This window comes from Brachionichthys hirsutus, unplaced genomic scaffold, assembly GCF_040956055.1.
Source record: "Brachionichthys hirsutus isolate HB-005 unplaced genomic scaffold, CSIRO-AGI_Bhir_v1 contig_591, whole genome shotgun sequence".
Taxonomy (NCBI): domain Eukaryota; kingdom Metazoa; phylum Chordata; class Actinopteri; order Lophiiformes; family Brachionichthyidae; genus Brachionichthys; species Brachionichthys hirsutus.
This window is the reverse complement of record NW_027180724.1, coordinates 13,805-31,886: the sequence shown is the minus strand read 5'-3', so window position 1 is coordinate 31,886 and position 18,082 is coordinate 13,805. Positions and strand designations below refer to the sequence as shown.

General features: G+C 44.2%; 2 protein-coding genes across 2 annotated transcripts; one reads left to right on the top strand and one right to left on the bottom strand.

The window, feature by feature from the left end:
• Nucleotides 1–3,167: 3,167 nt before the first annotated feature.
• On the top strand, nucleotides 3,168–5,599 carry LOC137916560 (protein FAM98B-like). The gene is made up of 8 exons (XM_068759547.1): nucleotides 3,168–3,296; nucleotides 3,481–3,629; nucleotides 3,762–3,890; nucleotides 3,971–4,146; nucleotides 4,256–4,336; nucleotides 4,415–4,531; nucleotides 4,754–4,921; nucleotides 5,008–5,599. The coding sequence occupies exons 1-8, from the start codon at nucleotides 3,256–3,258 to the stop codon at nucleotides 5,221–5,223; spliced, it is 1,077 nt and encodes a 358-aa protein (XP_068615648.1). The 5' UTR covers nucleotides 3,168–3,255; the 3' UTR covers nucleotides 5,224–5,599.
• An 888-nt stretch (nucleotides 5,600–6,487) lies between these two features.
• Nucleotides 6,488–16,896, bottom strand: LOC137916559 (tyrosine-protein phosphatase non-receptor type 21-like). The gene is made up of 19 exons (XM_068759546.1): nucleotides 16,717–16,896; nucleotides 15,588–15,757; nucleotides 15,381–15,478; nucleotides 14,434–14,501; nucleotides 13,790–13,860; nucleotides 13,591–13,678; nucleotides 13,312–13,400; nucleotides 12,767–12,854; nucleotides 12,417–12,496; nucleotides 12,204–12,311; nucleotides 11,587–11,647; nucleotides 11,349–11,430; nucleotides 9,707–11,211; nucleotides 9,302–9,442; nucleotides 8,627–8,845; nucleotides 8,214–8,342; nucleotides 7,877–8,111; nucleotides 7,616–7,776; nucleotides 6,488–7,543 (listed from the first exon to the last, which is right to left on the bottom strand). Exons 1-19 carry the CDS (start codon nucleotides 16,894–16,896, stop codon nucleotides 7,415–7,417), a joined length of 3,702 nt encoding a protein of 1,233 aa, XP_068615647.1. The 3' UTR covers nucleotides 6,488–7,414.
• Between the last annotated feature and the right edge of the window lie 1,186 nt (nucleotides 16,897–18,082).

Here is an 18,082-nt window from a genome sequence, read left to right as displayed (position 1 = left end):
AGTTAACCTGCTCTACTACATCCAAAGAATAAGGTGAAAAAAAGACTGCCTCCCCACCCGTAGCTGAACGGTAGATTAAACAAACCGGACACCACATGTTCGTTGTTGAGCTTTAGGATTCGTGGAAGGGGAAAGGGCGTGGGGGGGTTTCACCTCTGGACACAGCGAGGCCAGCTGTCTGCCCCGTTTCCAGCCCTTCTCCTTTAAGATGACCAAGCGGGAGCCCTCGCATCGAAATTTCCCCCCCCCCCCAAAATAATAAAAATACAGTTTTAGTCGTCCAGCTGCAATAATCTTAAATTCATTTGGCATGTTTTAAATAGTTCTAATTGTAATTCCTGTCTATTTAACAGCAGGTTTGGTTTAATCTCTTCTCACCTCCTGTTACTCATAGTGGAAACCACTTTGATTTGACTAACTCCTCCTGAACCAACCAACCTTTTACTTTCTATGCAAATATTCTAACGTGCGAAACGCATTGACCTCTCTGCAGACTGAGTCAGTGATGGGACAGGACACTTTAATGCAATTACAGATAGACGACCTTTCCCCCGGTGCCACCGCCGAACACTTGTAAATACTTAATGCTATATTTAAGTTTTGATAATAATCCCAGCTGTTTTGTCTTTTAAAGTTTAAAGATGGAGCTGTATTTATCGTTGCTGTCGGCATTATACTGTAGCTACAATTGACAGCATTTTGTACATAGGTCACATTTTAGTATTATTTCACATTGAAAAGTTGAAAGGGGTACATGATGGAAATGACTATTGAGATTCTAATGGAGTTTCTCTCTGGTTTGTATGGTAGAAGAAAGAATAGTGTTAATACAGTACAGTAGTGGCAGTCCACTTGTTTCAAATGTTTGATAAATATATATATATATATATATATACACACACACACTTGCATACAGGCGTACATATAAAGCTGCTAGATACAATCACTAATTTTGTTGTTGACAGAGAAAATCAGCAAGGAATGACTGTTAAACTCTAATTCTCAACACCATATATCCACGGCGGAGTGTTTGGAAATGTGTGCGTGTGTTGAAGCGGATACTTGTGTGACGCGTGTGGGTGCACGAGTGCTACTATACCTATATGCTTGCGTCTTTGTACGCCTATGAGTGTGTGTGTGCTGTGCGTGTTGGAAGTAACGTACGCTCAAGGTGGTGTGTAACCAAACGTGTCGTCGGTTGTCGTGTTCTCCCGTTGTGATCGGACCGCCCGAGCATCATTTGCGGGCTGAACCAAGTTTTGATACAACCTGATTAAAACTTGCTGGCTGAGAAGCAAAATGTAGGATGTGCATTTATACCAAGTGTAGAGAATATGCCGAAATAACACTTCTCATTCTGCATTAACCAGCACAGTGCAACTTCCTGTCATGTACTGTAATATATATATATGCAACATGTGTCTGTCTGCTTTTATTATTTATATATATATATATATACATATATATATATACATATAATAGATTTGACCTCCATTATATAAGACTTCAGTTTTAACCACTTTGCTGCTAGTCTTTTATCCTGTTTCACTCTTGGAAATCGTGCATATCTTTGAGAATGCATACAAGTGTACATTCTTGACATTGTGTAGATTAAAAGAAGAAAAATCTATATAAACCTGTTTCTCTTCAGTGTATTTGTTTTCTTTTCTTTTTAAGGTTACTTTCCACATCAATTGAGTGGCTATCTTTTGATTCTCTGATGCTTTGGTGCACTGACGATACTATATGTACGCTTTTTTTCATCTTACTGCGCTTGATGTAACACTTATGTGATTAGTTCTAAATAGTGGAAGACATATGTGTTTTGAAAACGGTATAAATGGTACTTCTTAACTTCTGTAAAAACGGCCTGTTTTCTTTTTTCCACTCTGTGTGCATATTTCTTTCCTGTGCATCCTTTTGTTTTAGTCGTGCCATTGGCTTTTACATCCTGACAACCTCAAAAAGTGCCTCACGTCCATTCTAGTCTCCATCATATGATTTAACATCTCTCCTGGTTCTATTGGATTTTTCACGTCTAGGAATTTCTTATGGTATATAATGATATACCAAGTATATGATGTAAAATGTATAGTCCCAATAACAAGTCATAGTTGTATTTTCTTTATACAGATGTAGCTCGTTACTTTTCATAAATATATAATGTAAATATGCATACATATTGTTTGTAACTGTTTTTATGTTGCATCATACACTTGTAATTTGACATATCAAATAACATCATAATAAAATGGTGAGTTTTAATCTTGCTGTTCAAGCTTCTTTGTGTTTCTTATCAACCCCCATGTTTAGCAAAAGACAGAGGTGAACAAACATTAATTACAAGGACATGTATATCTTACATTTAACATGAGATCGTGTCATAAAATAGCCTTGGGTAGTGTTCCTTAAAATCCCCCAAGTCTTGCTTGAACTTTTACATATTTACTTTTTTTAATGCATGTGTAATCCCTCTGCTTCTTTGGAAGCAAACACATTTTAAGAAATTCTTTATTACTGCAACAATAATTTTATATTGGCACTGGTAGACCTAGTTGTAGATGATTAAAATAGTTTTCTCTTGTATTTTATCATAATACATATATTAATTATACATTGCACGTATATATTGCACACATGGGTAAGCGCTGTTGCTTCACAGCAAGAAGGTCACAGGTTCGAATCCGACTTGCGCCCTTTCTGTGAGGAGTTTGCATGTTCTCCCCGTGTCTGCGTGGTTTCTCTCCGGGTTCTCCGGGTTCCTCCCCCCACATAAAAAAAACCATGCAAATTAGGCGAATGGGTTACACTAAATTGCCCATGCAGCGGAACTATAGTTTGAGAGTCCACGGTTTCGTCACGGCTCATGTCCGTCAACGGAATGTCGCGGAAACATGGTGCCTGGGAGTGTTCCAGGAGTAGAAGGGCCGGGACGAGTACCGAAATGAATGGGTACGCGACCTGTAAATGTTTAACTGGACAAAGACGTGGAAATCTCACCGATTAAATGATGGAGTGTGTGTGTGTGTACACAACGTGCGAGCAAGGTGCGGAACAAATGCAGCGGAACTATAGTTTGAGAGTCCATGGTTTCATTACGGCTCATGTCCGTCAACGGAACGTCGCGGAAACATGGCGCCTGAGAGTGTGCCAGTAATAGAAGGGCCGGGACGAGTACCGACGAGTACCGGAATGAATGGGTACACGACCTGTAAATGCTTAACTGGACAAATACGTGGAAATCTCACCGATTAAATGATGGAGTGTGACATTTTGGACTCATTAGAGCAGCTTGGGTAAGCTAATTCACTGTTAGCATGGGGTATATGTTGAGTTAGGTTATCGGTAGTTGTATACGTGTGTCTGTGTATATATGTCTATATAAATATTTGTACAAGTAACTATACATATTTTGGTGGCTGCAATACCGTTGCCGTTTTAGTGTTAAATGCTAACGTAACTTTGTCGGTCGGTCCTTAGCTATGACGGCCCTCTGCTGGAGGAGAAGGCGCTGCTCACAGCTGCTGAGGGAGGCCTGTCCTCTCCCGAGTATGTAGACCTGTGCAGGTGGCTGGTGTCCCGGTTAAACCCGCTGTGCGGTCTGGAAGAGAGCATCACTTCAGGGCCAGGTGAGCAACATCCATTAGGCGAATGCGGATCAAAATCCAGCCATCCAGCAAAATTCCTCTGACCGGTTCAAATGCTACGTGTTTACAGTGCATCTGAGATCACATCCTGTTTTGCCTCTCCCCTCCCGCTAGGTGACATGGACAGCCTTCAGGTGGAGATGAGTGGTTTGCTGAAGGAGTTGCACTGTCCTCATGAAGAAGCTGTTTCCAGGATTCTAAAGGGCGGCGTGTTAAAGCCCAAAGACTGCCTCAAGTTCGCCCGTATGTTGTTGACGTTCTTCTTATTCCTGCCCTTGCGCTACGAACTGGGCAAATAACGTCATTTTGTGTCTCTGATCAAGTGTTTTTAAGCTCCGAGCTCCAGGCGGCTCAGATTCTGAGGAGCATGCGACTCTCTGATAAATCCCAAAATGAGAATGCGGTGTTTCGGGACCTCCGGTCGATCTGTGAAACACTGAGCTTACCGGAGCCCGGGGGACAGGAGGCCGCAGGGGTTTTCTTTCAAGTCCAAGAAAAGGTGAGACTATGAAATTCACTTTATTGTATTAATGAAGAAACAATTGCCGGTAGCTCTCATTTCCTTTTGTTTGTATTGTCCTGATGCATGAAAATGTCTGTGACTGCAGGTCGAAAAGATAGTCGAATGTCTTCCAAATGGTTCCGCTGGAAACCCGGTGCTAAATAAATCTCTTTCCAGTGAACAATGGGTAAGTAGCGTCAAAATAAATCGCTCTACATCAAATGACCGGGAATATATCATTTATTTATTTTTTCCCGCCCCGTAGAGGAAGTTGCACGGCATAAACAATGATCTGTCTTCAGAGTACGAGTGTCGTCGCAGGATGTTGATCAAGCGGCTGGACGTCACAGTCCAGTCGTTCGGTTGGTCGGACCGGGCCAAGGCAGGTTCCTGTTACGACTCATCAAACTGCATTTTGATAAACTCCTCTCACGGTTTCAATATCGTTCACTCTGCATAAATAATTTGATTATTAACCCTGAAAAAAAAAAAAACTTTTACAAGAGTATTATATGATGTGAATATACGGACACTAACTCTCAATCATGTTGTCATTAGAGGCTGATTTTATTATTTCTGTGCCCGTGGGGGGGGTTTTTTTTAGGAGAAGGTGGACAGCATGGCGATGGCCTATCAGCCTCGGAGACACTCTCTCAGGCCGCAGTCCACAGTGGACATGGCTGAGCTGCTGGCTGCCAGAGAAGACCTCTGCAACGTGGTGAAGACCAGCAGCGGCTCCATGAGGGAGAAGACTGTTTGTGCCGTCAACAAGGTACGCAAGAACCCCCCCCCTTTGCATATGAAAGCCTTTTAGTCTGGTTTTCTCTATTGATGCAACCATGCCTCATCTGCCCACAGATCCTGATGGGGAGGGTCCCAGACAGAGGAGGACGTCCTTCAGAGATCCACCCTCCACCCCCAGAGATGCCTCCCTGGCAAAAAAGACAAGATGGTAGCGGCTGGAAAGGGAGGGGTGGCAATTGGGGGAGAGGAGGAGGGAGTTGGAGGGGAGGTGGGCGGAACCAAGGCAGACATGGCAGATACGGCGGAAAGAGAGGGCGTTATCAGTATTGATATGTACTGATCTGTTTTTAATTGATCCGTATGAAGTTTTTTCACATGAACAGTTTTAGCGATGAACCATTTAAATATTTAAATTTAAATATTGATGATGCTCTCATTTTTACTTGGTTTGATTATACTGTATTGTCTTTTTGTAAGTGAAAAACACCATTATTGCTGCACCAACATCACAATGGTTGAACGGAAAGAAATGCTTGAGCATAATGGTACGAAGGAGGTTTGGGTGGTACTTTTTTAAATATATATTGTACTTGAAAGTGTCAGTATTTGTACTGTGATTGAGTTGATGATGGAACTGGTTCTCCAGGAAGGCACTGCAGATTGGAAATGATGTGAGGCCACAACTGGAATACTGAGGATCATCTGAGAGAACTAAATGTACTATTAAAATCATATGACGAAGCTATGAAGTAGTTCCTAGTAGCTGAACGTTTAACAGAAGGGTGGCAATGACATAATTTACTCAACGTTTTACATTTAAGCTTTAGAATTTGACTGAAATACAGAAGCTTTTCGTCCGCCATCCTTCACGGAACCAGTTTGGCTCTCACCTAATTTCTTTGATGATTCTGTACCGGCTGTATCTGTGTTCACGTTTCGGTCGATGTAGTTTTAAAATGCTTAAAGAATACTGCGAACATTATTTCCATATGACTCAAAGAAATGGTGCAGCCAGAAGGGTTACAAGGTCAAGCCACAAGGGGGCACGACTGAAAAAGAAGCTGCTTATTTCCTGCAAACATTTATTCCTTAAATGTGTTCTACACAGTTCCTTCCAATAATATACCAATTCCATTCAATCAATACAATAACCAATATCTCTAAAGCTTAATTTTACATTGTGTACATTATGGACAAAAGCACCAGCAACAAAATCAGGGTAAGAAATGGCTTCACTTGAATCAGTGACTTCAAATCGACAACATAGGATAAATATTTTTAAATCTTAAAAGGATACTTTGTGTAAACTTTGCATTGCCTGCAAGTCATGTGTCAGAGGTGAACTTCATAGCTGTGATTTGAGAGGCGCCCCTGGGTGTGACAGGAAGTGACTCGATCCGTATGCCGGTCAGGTGCTTATCCTTCATCCGGAAGATTTCTCGCAGCAGTGAGAACAAGCCCAGCAGGCATAATACTGATACCGGCGATCACGTGTCCCTCGGTCTTCCTGCTTCACGCTATAACAAAGCCACACACCTCTACAGGAATCGAAGCGCAAAGCAAGAATGATTTGATTTTTTTTATTTTTATTCCAATTGGCATTCACTGAAGAAATCACTGCAATCAATCAAAGCGATAAATGACAGAGTAAACTCTCCATTTAATCCAAAAATATTGCAGCCCTTTCAACTTCAGAAAGCAGATATTTAGGCACTTTGTCTTTACAAAAGCATTTTTATATACTGACTGTTAAAAAAAAATACAACGCAGCACTCATGAGAGCAAACAGGTGAAAACAGAATTACCAAAATATTCCAGTTGTATTCTTCCACTCATTCTTTGACTTCACTTCATACTTCTAGAAACTGCAACACGTCACTACGTCCAATAAATCCAGTGTCTTTAAAAAAAAACGACAGTCCATCACCTCCCACGCCTGAAAGGACAATCCACTCCGTGCAATGAGAGGATGTGATCGTGTGTTTTCAGCCGCTGCTACCCCGAGCAGCACAGCTGGATGGCGGCGTACAAGCGACCGACTGCTCTCTGTCAAGTTAAATAAAGAAGCCCCCCCCCCCCCTTCTGAATGGCTGAGGTCACGTGATTGAGTTCAAACTGGAGACCAAACTTGCATTCTCAGATTTATCCAGAAAAATTCCTTCGTTAATAGAATCAAGTCAACACATTTAAAAAGTGACCGTAGTCAATTGAAATTACAACAGTTTTAATAACAAAAAAACTTAATCTGCATCTTAATTTATACTGTACAATTTTCAGTAAAAGTGCTAGACTTCATTGAGCTATAATGTACGTAAAAAAAATAATATATATATTTCATTAATACTGTTTCGAGGCAGGTCACAAGTCTTTGTGTTCACCATGTTGCGTCACACATCCTTCCTTCAGCGTTACCGGAATAGATAGCATCAAATACTGGCTTCTACACCACCGCTGAATCCCAGGGCCCTTCGGCGTACGCCTGGAGGAAACTCCACGCTACAATCGTCTGTGCCGCCGGAGCTCATATGAGCCTGGAGTTGCGGAGGTACTGGATGAGAACCTTGTAGATGAAGCTGTATTGAGCAAATGTCTGAACCATCATCATCCTCTGAGAACGGATCATCAACAGGGCCTTTGGTATATCCAACATCTGAAACAGAGAGAGGCGGAAACTAAGGAAACAGAAACATCGATCCCGCTTCGGTGATTGCGAGGAACCGACCTCGTTGTGCTCGATGCAGGCTATCAGGAACTCAGACAGCATAACCACCCCAGTCCGTCCCACCCCAGCGCTGCAGTGGACCAGCACAGACTGGTTGGTGTTCTTTGGGTCGCTGATGCTGTTGGTGTGTCTCCTCACTGATTGAATCTCCTCCAGATAGGCTGGAAAAATTATGATTACTTGTTCATGGAACGCCAAACGCCATAAATAATTTTCATCCAAGCTTCATTACTATAAAAAGAAGAAAACCGATCCACTCACTGAGGAAGCCTTTGAAGTCGTCGGGACAGCCGTGGTCGGGCCAGTCTGTGTACTGGAGATGCCAGATAGTCCTCTCTTGGCCCGACAGCAGGTGTTTGATCTTTAACCCCGTGGTGGCGTAGCAGCCGGACTCCGTCCGGAACCGCGTCGTGATCTTGAAGCGACCGTACGTGACGGTGTTGTGTCGCGAGCCGAGTCGAGGCCAGTAACGGAAGCTCTTTTCTCGGCCATGCTCCTGAAGGAAGCAGCGACGGACGAGAGGTCAGGTCAGGCAGCATTGAGGAATAAGATTTTTTTTTTTTTTTAAGTAGGAGCTTTTAATATAAAATCAACAAACCTCTTCCGCTGTCACCATGGCGACGATGGAGATGCCCTGTTCCCACACCATCTGCCAGAAGTCCTGACACGTGTTGGTCAGGGGACCCTGTGTAGCGACGTAGCTCCACTCGTGTCCACCTGCAGTTAACTGATGAGACAGGAAACAAGTGAAGAGTCACAGAATCTCGCCTGTAATTCCTGTAAAAGACGAGTGCTGGACGAGAGGGAAGTGGAAATGATTCTGTGGGAGTAATGATATTAGACAGAGGAGTAGGAGGAACATGCCTGATAGAATCCGCAGAGGCATTTGGCTTCTACTTATCAGCGTTGGCCAAAAGGACGATTTACTGTGTAGATTTCAATCTTTTGCCAATGGATTGGTTTTCCAGTCATTTCCAATTCCTCCTTGAGATAAACCACTCCACAACTCACTCTGATATGCGATGCATTGATGTATCCCGTGTTGTTCTCTTTAGTGGGCACCAGCTCCACGCGGGTGTTATCATACGGCAGGACGTCCTGGAAGCGGTTCTTGTCTCCGCTCTCGGGCATTTGCGCGACGGTACATTCCGCTGCCGGATGGCGCCTCGGGACGCTCTCGTACTCTTTTAAAAGCTCTCCTCGCTCAACGTGCTGCTCCAGCAACTTGCACTGAAAAAGACAGCGTTATTAGCACAGCCAATCAGTTACATTGAATAAATAAATGACGTGGTGAAAGGTACGCCGTCGTTCTTGGCTGAGTTCGCGGTGTTGCTTTGCAAGAAATGAAAGTGTTTTGATTATTAACAGATGAAAATCAGACTTTAAATCAAATGTGTTAAAGCAGATAAAACATACATCATGGCACATAATCAGCAGCTCATTTAAGCTTTACTTTCTGCTACTGCTGTTTTAGATATTATTGCTGCCGTCTAGGACATAGTAATAATAACTAAAATCACTTTAAACATCTTTATTGAAACATTACAGTGAGATGCAAATAAATGTTAGCAATTCATATTTAAGATATCCAGGAATCAACAGCTAATCTGATCTTTACAACTCATATCATTTACATTCATTGCTGGAACGACATCTAAACAAATGAGAAACTCCACCGTGCCCTACCCGCTCGTCATTCGAAGCTCTCTCAGGCTCGTTCTTGACGTCGTCGTGCAATAGCTGCCTGGACGCCGACAGGCCGTTGAGATGAGCCACCTTCAGAGGACCCATCTTCTTCACCTCTGACCTGGCTCCTTTCTTCATACCCTGGTATGATAGAGAAGAGAACAGCGAATAAGTCGGGATGACTGCGAAGGAGTTTCACAGAAAGGGTGTAGGAATGCTGGAGGGGACGGATTGCGCAGCCTCCGTGGCTGCTTCTGGGAGAATGCTACCCGTCCAGTTTTACAAGGTAGTCCGACGACATTCTTTTTGTGTGCGCCAAGATGAGATTGTACGTGTCATTTGTAGCCGGTCACTGAAACTAGCAGTATATGTCCTGACACTGGGTGGACTGGGGACATGACTCACCGGAGGAGGCAAGCCCTCGATCATTTTCTTCCCAGGAGGCAAATCGGAAACGGGTCTCTTCTTGAAGTCTTTCTTGGCCTTCTGCTTGGCCTGGCCGCTCACGTCGCCCTCGGAGACCGAGGGCATAATCCTGGGCTGCCGTAAATCGTGCATTCGGTATCGAGGCTCGTCCTCCTGGATCAGGGGGTGAACCTTGTAAGTTATGGAGGGGTCCAGGGAGGAACCTATGGGGTACGCCGGAGGCAGCTCGATGGGAGTCTGCTGTTGATGCGTCAGAGATGACAGCGATGTCAGACTGTGGTGGGGGTGTGAGGGTTGGTCGTGAGCAATAGCTGCAAACGCATCCTGAGAAAGGGGGGTGCGACGTCCGCCGTCATCCTCAAACTCCTCTTCTTCGCCGCTACTGTGAACCAGCATGGTGGCATCTGAAAGGGACTTTTTGTGTCCGTAGTGTACGCCCTCCTTAATGTCCGTCTTTGTGCACTCCAGAAACACGTTGAGCTCAGAGTCCTGAGAGGGGCCCCCGCGCAGGACAGGAGGGGGCGTGGCCGTCTCAGCTGCCGAAGAAGACACGGCCCGCTCTCTGACCCTCATCCCTTCAAGACCTTGGGTTAATCCGGCTATCTCAATGGAGTTCCGCTTCTGGGCACTGTAGGGACGCCTCTGCGGGGGTCCACTGAAAAGGGGCTCGGACACCTCCTGCAAAGAGTGGGCAACGGGCAAGCTGTCCTCCTGGAAGGTCTGTACCGAGTGGTGCACACGCCTCGTGATGATCAGGTCTGGGTTGCTGCTGCTGACGTACAGGTGCCGTGACAGATCAGGCGTGCTGTTGGCAGGGCGTGGATGGGCGTACGGGTAGGGGGGGGGTGGGCGGTAGACCTGTGTTCTCATGATATTAGGGGCTGGGTACTCCTGTGCCTGCTGGAGCTGGACATTTGTGAGCTCGGGGACACTCACTGCCCCCACCACAGGCCTCCTCTCCGTGGGGTAGGGGTATGGAGAGGGGCTATGAAAGCTGGAACCCAGCTGGAAGGGATAATGGTGGTGTTGAGCCGCCCCGCCATGCTCGCCTCTGATTTCCGGTTGGCTATAAACTAGAGGATCAGGTCTGCTGTAGACGTAAGAGTTTCCGATGTTCAGGTTTCGCATGGAGTGGCTCTGCCTGTGCTCTTGAGACGAAACCATTCCTCCTCCCGCTCCTCGAGTCTTCTGACGCATCACTGTCTCATAATCAGGGGTGGAGCGGTAGGAAGGCGGGATGAGAGCACTGTGGCGGTTTGAGGGGACGTAGTCCGGCCTGGCGACGTCGCTGGTGATGGAGGGATTGGAGGACATTGGCGAAGGTTGCAGGTAGTGCTGGGGATTGGTCAGGGAGCTGGTGCTGTGGGCGCTGTACACGCTGCCGTTACGTAACCGCCCCCCGCTGCCGTACTCCAGAGGAGAGCGGTCCAGACTGGTCTGAGAGTGGTAGTAATAACCATTCTGACTGTTCATGTACAGGTTGTCTGTCAGAGGGGAACACAATGTGACGTTTAAACAGATGCAACAAATATTAGCACAATTTAACAACTTCAAATGTCATTTCGAGCTCGTATTTTCAGGTTCCGAGTTGCATGCTGTTTTCCGTATGGTAGTTAGTTACCTTGTGAGGACGTGTAAGGCTCCGTGAAATGGCCGTTGTAGTGCATTTGCGGAGGCGGCATCATGTAGGCCTGAGGCTTTGGCTGGAAATAAACAAGACGGGGATTATGTTGAAGCTCCTGAGATCTGACAAGTGTCCAATATCAAATATTAAATGCATCCGTGTGGCCACGCGCCTAATTATAATGATTTAAATATTAATCATGTGCTGCCAGAAAAGCAGTGAGAGCAGACATTACCAGAGATATCCTGGTAGAGGATCTCCGTCTGACTGGGTTGACAACAGTGGGCGGGGTTTGGCTGTTGGGGAAGAAAGACATCAGTTAAAAAGTAACAATGCAAAAATAGTCATCATGTGAAGTCCATCAAAGACGCTGTTCAACTCTTCTCCCGTTCATTGGTTTATTTAAATACAGCACAAACATACCCAAAGAACATTTAGAGTCCAATAAATTAGAATGATTGTTCTTGATAACCAGCCCTACTGGCAGGAAGACGTCGAAGACGAGTAACGACAGATGAGCGCCCAGGAGAAGATGAAGACGGAGCCCCCCCCCCTTGTATTGGTATAATGCAGCTCAGTTCTTCTGTCCATTTCAAATAAACAGCAATAATCATACTAAAGAGAAGTTTCAAATCATTCTCAAAGCAGTTCTTGTTTGATGTTTTAGTCAATTTTCCTGAAAAAAAATATTGAGGGACTTTTAAGTATAAGCAACAAATAAACCAAGTTTAGATGTTTTTTTTTAAATCAGAGGCTCTTTTCAGACACGGAGCTCGACTGCTGCGCCATTATTGCACGAGGCGATTGGGAGGAACTGGAACACTGAAGGTGGTGGCTGACAGTGTTGCTCACCCCTTATTAGAAGGGAAAGAGGGACGAGAGAGCATTGGAAAGCGAGGAAAGGACAGAGTGAGAAGTGACTTCTGGGAACCCTCAGAAGGCGGGGGGTCACACTCCTCTCTGAAGAGAGAAGAGGAGGGTAGAAGTGAGGCTATTACACCAGAGAGATGAGACACATGTGTGTGAAGGGAAGGAGGCCCGACATGTTCAAAAGGAAAAACTCACAGGCTGTTCCTGTTAATCTTATAAAACTTGAGTCTTGCCAGATACATCCGGCACACATATTTGGAAGTTTCCATGTCGTCCTGTGACAAAAAAAAAAAAAGAGAGAGGTGTTATCTGCTCAATTATTTGAAGAATTCATCTCGTAAGGCTCTTAAATTCTTCTATGTTTCAGCTGCTGACACTTAAATGACATACCAGGACAGCCCGAGTGAACGTTTTAACCCCCACACAAACACAACTGCGTTGTTTAGCTTCATGACCAAATTCACATTTTTTGAAACCCAATAAGAGGCTGGCATGTCGCAGGGTGTGTGCAGAGAAGAGACGGTGTAATGGCAGCAGAGACTTACAGTCTGGAACTGAACACTCTCCTCTCTGTTTGCCAGCTCCAGAGCAAAGAAGGATCTGTTGTGACTCATGTTGTTAATTTCATTCCACCTACACAGCCAATTTAAGGAAAGCAGCGAAGAGAGAAGGGGGGGGGGGGGAAACCAAATGATGTCACAGCGGTCATAAAGAAACTGTGGCGCTGCTGAAACAGCGCATAAAATATATATATATACATCTCATAGGAGTGAATCACAGACAAATCTAGTAAAAATAATATCTAGAGATACAGGGCTCAGCTGAGGGCAAGAATGTTCACTTGCTCCCTTATCACCCTGACAGATAATGGTCTAACAATCTTCATCAGATATCACAGTCTGCCTCGCTCATTTCCTCTTGGATCATATTCACATCTACACAACATTAAGGGAGTCTTCGCAATCTATAATGGCAGAGTCCTCAAATCACCCAAGTCACAATCTGCTATGCAAAGCCTTAATTCATGGCTTCCCATTGAGGAGCAGGCGATCATATTTCAGGACATTTCGCTACGTATTTCTGGACTCACCTAAATAAAAGAAGTGGCCTGCCATTTTTATGCTTGGCAAAGATGCCGTCCAGACAGGAGCCCAGTGTCACGTCTGCGCCCGTGCTGTCCTGTTAGGATAAAGCCAGTCAGTATTTTAGGTTGAACAACACAGATCATTTCTAGGGAGTTGTTTTCAATCAAGCTGTCCAGACATGGCAATCGTATAAAGCTTATGAGTTCAGATTCCAGCGAGTCAACATCAGAATAATTCTACGACTGGGATATTACGAGATCAAAGGCTGGACTTCTCAAACTTACCTTGGCTTGATAGCTTTCCTGCCCATAACCTTCCATTTTCTCCACCTCCTGCATGTATAACATCTCTGCCTCCGGAGCCGACAGCCCCCTAGAAAAGGAAAAAGGGCCACAAGAAAATGAAGAAACAGCAGTTAAACAGAAAATGGAGAGAAATATATACAGGCAAAGATATACATCAATGAATGGGATAAGACCTCACCTGAAGGACTGGTAATGAAAAGCCACTTTCTGTGTGGCTTCTTCAAGCACTCGCTCATCTTGAATCCAGTCCTGCAAAAACACATCCCGTATGAATATACTGCTGGTATCAAACACAAAAACATTTTATTTTATTTTCAAATGTTGACTCAGAAAGACAAGCATGGAACAAACCTGCCCACAAGCGGCTTTCGTTAAAGAAAGACATAAAGAACTGACTGAGGTCGTTCACGGTAACTGCAATTGTTCCATATCTGACAAAATTAAATAGATCAAGTGCTAAAAATGACCAAAATAAAGTACCCTCGTTACCACAAGACAGATGTGTAAGTAAAAGGTTTATGAAAAAATATAAAACACTTTTTGACTTAGATACTGGTAGTCATCAACTGAATTAAATCCCATTCAAAATGAGTCTTTGTAACCATGGAAACAACAACAAAGGAAAAAACAAATTACAAGAGTTCCTAAATAGGAAAAGCATCACTTCAGAGCTTTGCGGTTTTGTACAGAGGGTTTCTAGAAATACAGTTTTGAGTTGCGCGACAGAAACCAAACTTAGACTGCAGGAATGACTGAATCAATCCGATCAATCAATCCCACCCTTCCCCCTTTTGCTCCCGACAGATGATAATAAACACTTACAATGGGGAACAGGGCGAACTTCTGGAGGAACTCCTGGGAATCAAACCGATTGAAGTCTCCAAAGTCAGCTGTGGACAGAAAACAGACACACTCAGGCCCAACATTTTTGTGCACAATTTAGCAGATTAAATCTTAATCGAGGAAATGAGATGCCACTTTTAATCAGGAGGTAACATTTACGTATTCCAGACTTTTATGCATCAACGAAACAGTCAGGTCACTCACTCCCACAGTATTTTGTAAGCATATGTATTTTCTGCTGGAGAACTGGACCTTAGAGCTAAAACAGGAGGATAATTTTATATGGGGGGCATTTGCTATGAGAGGGAACTGTTTCAGGATATGACAACGCGGAGATCCAAAATGGCACAAGCCGCAGCCTGCCTGCTGGCAGCATTCACAACAATGTTGGGTATCCCAGGCATCAGCGCTGCTCCAAACATGCTCCTCACTCAAAGATATTCTTACCCAGGACATAGCATGGAAACTTAACAGCGTTATTTACAGCACAAAAAACCCGGTTTGCATGACAACCTGAGCAGAGAGTCAATCTTGAGAGGGGAATTCAAGAAGTCTTTTCTTTGTGTCACTTGGACACGGCTGCAACAGTAAGTGAGATGCGGTGCCTAATATAACTTTACCAGCAGAGTTTGAGATTCTTCTGGCTGGGCAAAAGTTGGAGGACATTTTAGTGTTCACAAGTACACGCACACACAAACACACACGTACACACACACAAATTTAACAGTCCAAGTTTAGGTTTAATGGGGCTTGTTTAGTGCTGTGTACTCAAATGTTTCAATAACGTCAATAACGTGAGGTATTAGAAAAACACAGCATGGTGGGTAAGAATTAATTATGCAACCTGCTGTAAATATTAAAGCAAAGACACACTACACTAGCCAAGCTAAAGTAGTTGCATAACTAGTATGATAAATCCATTTTACCTTGTACTGCGAGGCTAGCTAAGCGAATAGCTTGTTCTAGCGAGCATGAGATCCTGCCCTCTAAGACGTCCTTCTTCAGCTGCAAATAATACTGATATCTGTGAAGAAAACCAAACAAAGGCAAACATTTTCAGGTTGTTTGAAATGCGATTCTTGAAAATAAAATGTCACGCTAATAATAATAAAGGTTAAAAGGCAGGACATTACCTCGTTATCTCCTGTTGCAGTTGAGTTATACTCGGGACGTAAAACACGACTCCAAAGTAAACGGTGGGTTCCAGCCCGTACTTGTCCAGCTGCTTCTTCAGCGGCTTCTCCAAGTCGATCCATCTCTGCTGATTCTGCTTGTTGAAGTACCACAGGCTGAAGTACGTTATCTAACAGGCAAAAAAAAAAAAAAAAAAAAGCAAGCACAAACATTATGCCTGAACTAGACTTTGAACATGGGACCACTTTGGACAGCCAACAAGAACTTGTCCTTGAGGACAAATACCAATATGGTCAGACATAATGACTACTATTACTGCTACAAAAACTTCTTCACCAACTCAACATGTGAGGTCTTTGATTTAAGCATAGTGCACGCAGTCCAATAGATACAATCTTATCCCTAGTTTCATGTCACTAATCTAAGTGTGAAGCTAAAATGACAGCTTTTCAGACGCATGTTATGCAAGTAGCAGGGCTTTGTGAACTTTGGCTGTTCTTTTAGTGAAAACAAAAAATAATGAATTTCCTCAGTCGATTACACTGAGAAACGGTTTATCCTTTATATCAATGGGTAAGATTGAAAAAGAAAAAAAAACCCCGGTGACACCAAAAGTAAATAATTCAGCCTTACTCAACGCGCGCAAGAAAAACTCTTAGTGAGGGCGGAGGCCTACAAATGGCACCGCTTCAAACCAAACACAGATATCGTCACACAATGCACATTCTTATGACGGATCGCAATGATGTGAGGAATGGCGTTCGGGCTCACACCTATTCAGGTCGTGATTGACGAGCGGCGTCCCAGTGCGACCACTGAGACCAAATGTAGACACGCAGCTCGTCGCATCGCTCAGTCCTGACTCAAGAACCAATTTTCGTGAATCAAGTTACGTGACCCTTCGTGGACGCGGAGACTGCATTTGACAAATTCCCAAGGTGTCATCAGCAGGAGAAGGGTTACGAGAGAAAATGCCATATGTGCAAACACAAACTGGTTATCTCGGTTCCGTGGGCCGGGTTGCGGATTCCGAGAGAGAATGTGACAAACATGAACAAAATGACGGAGCCTCACTAAAGTCTATAGGAGAACAATAAGCACTTGTTGTGAATGAAAACACATACATACCTCTCTCAATTCAAGTCTCTGAGCAACCGCTTCCAGACATTCCTGCCCGGTACTCTCCACCGAAAGCGTAAACTCAACAAACTCTCCATTGAGCAGCTGGATCCGAGTGACGAGGCAGCTCTTGCTTGAAACGGTGTACCGCCGAGTCCTTTTGAGTTTTAAGCCAAATGGCAAGGGCATGTTTCACACTTCTTCACGGAGGGAGGTCTTCACTTAGTTCAGAGAAATTACGTCTGTGCCCTCCAAAACTGCGTCGGCGTCGGCAGGTTCATCGTCAACCTGGAAAAATAAGACATGATGGTGCTCAAAACATCTTCAAAATACTCTTGTGCTCTTCTTCAAGCAGTCTGGAACTCAATAGCAGATCCTCGAGCAGTCAACCAAACCTTAAAGATGTAATCCTCTTAAACGAGGGAGTTTACGTCAAACTGGCAACCTAGGATTTGCATCAATGGGATTCGACTAAAGTGATATTTTCTTACATGCAATGTTTTGTTTTGACTCATTTAAGCAATGCAGACAGCAGACCACTTGATATCTGTAATTATTGTTGTCTATAATAAGCCCTAACCCAAACCCCGCACCGGTGAATAGTCTGATCCAAACACCGACAACAGCACCTAAATCCCTGCTGCGTTGCACTTTACGCATTCGTTTTAATGCTACCGACGCAGCAGAACGGAGCTAAGAGAAGTTCGTCCTAAACGTTTCCTACTTTCTGCACATAAATCAGCAACTTTTAATCAGCAGTTATGACATTCTGTCAACTTGTATCGTTTTCCAGCAACTAGACGGAACCCACGGGAAGCCGACGTGAATATTTTTGCCAAAATGTTCATGTTACCGTTAGCCGCCAGATGCGATTTAGCAGTCCAACGAGGGTCGCTCCGGGGAAATTCGGCCATTAAGGTTGATTGATTATTTAAATCCTATTATCGGAATTAAAGACAATTTGATTTAGCTGTAGTTTGTTTACGGTCCGACGCTACCGTAGCCCCACGCCTCCGCGTCCAGCGCTTCACTTTAGTTCCAAGCGGGTTTTGCTTCCTGGGATTGCAAGAGCAACACGCGTATTCCGTATTCATCCGCGGCTCTATAAAACTCCAATAGCGGATACATCTGCGTCAGATATACCTCGAAACCTCATTGGAATATACTCCCTCGCTTCCTTAACTTTATACAAAATATGTGGCATACGTCCGTCGGAAAGTAAATCGCTCCAAATCTACTCTAGTGCCTCCGTCGCGGATGAACACATGAAAGTTCCCAGAGCCATGACGTAAGACAGCTGGAATGTCGAGCAGCGAAAACGCTGAAAATGGGACAGCTGTCTGGAACAGCTGCTCACCCCGATTTTTTAAAGATG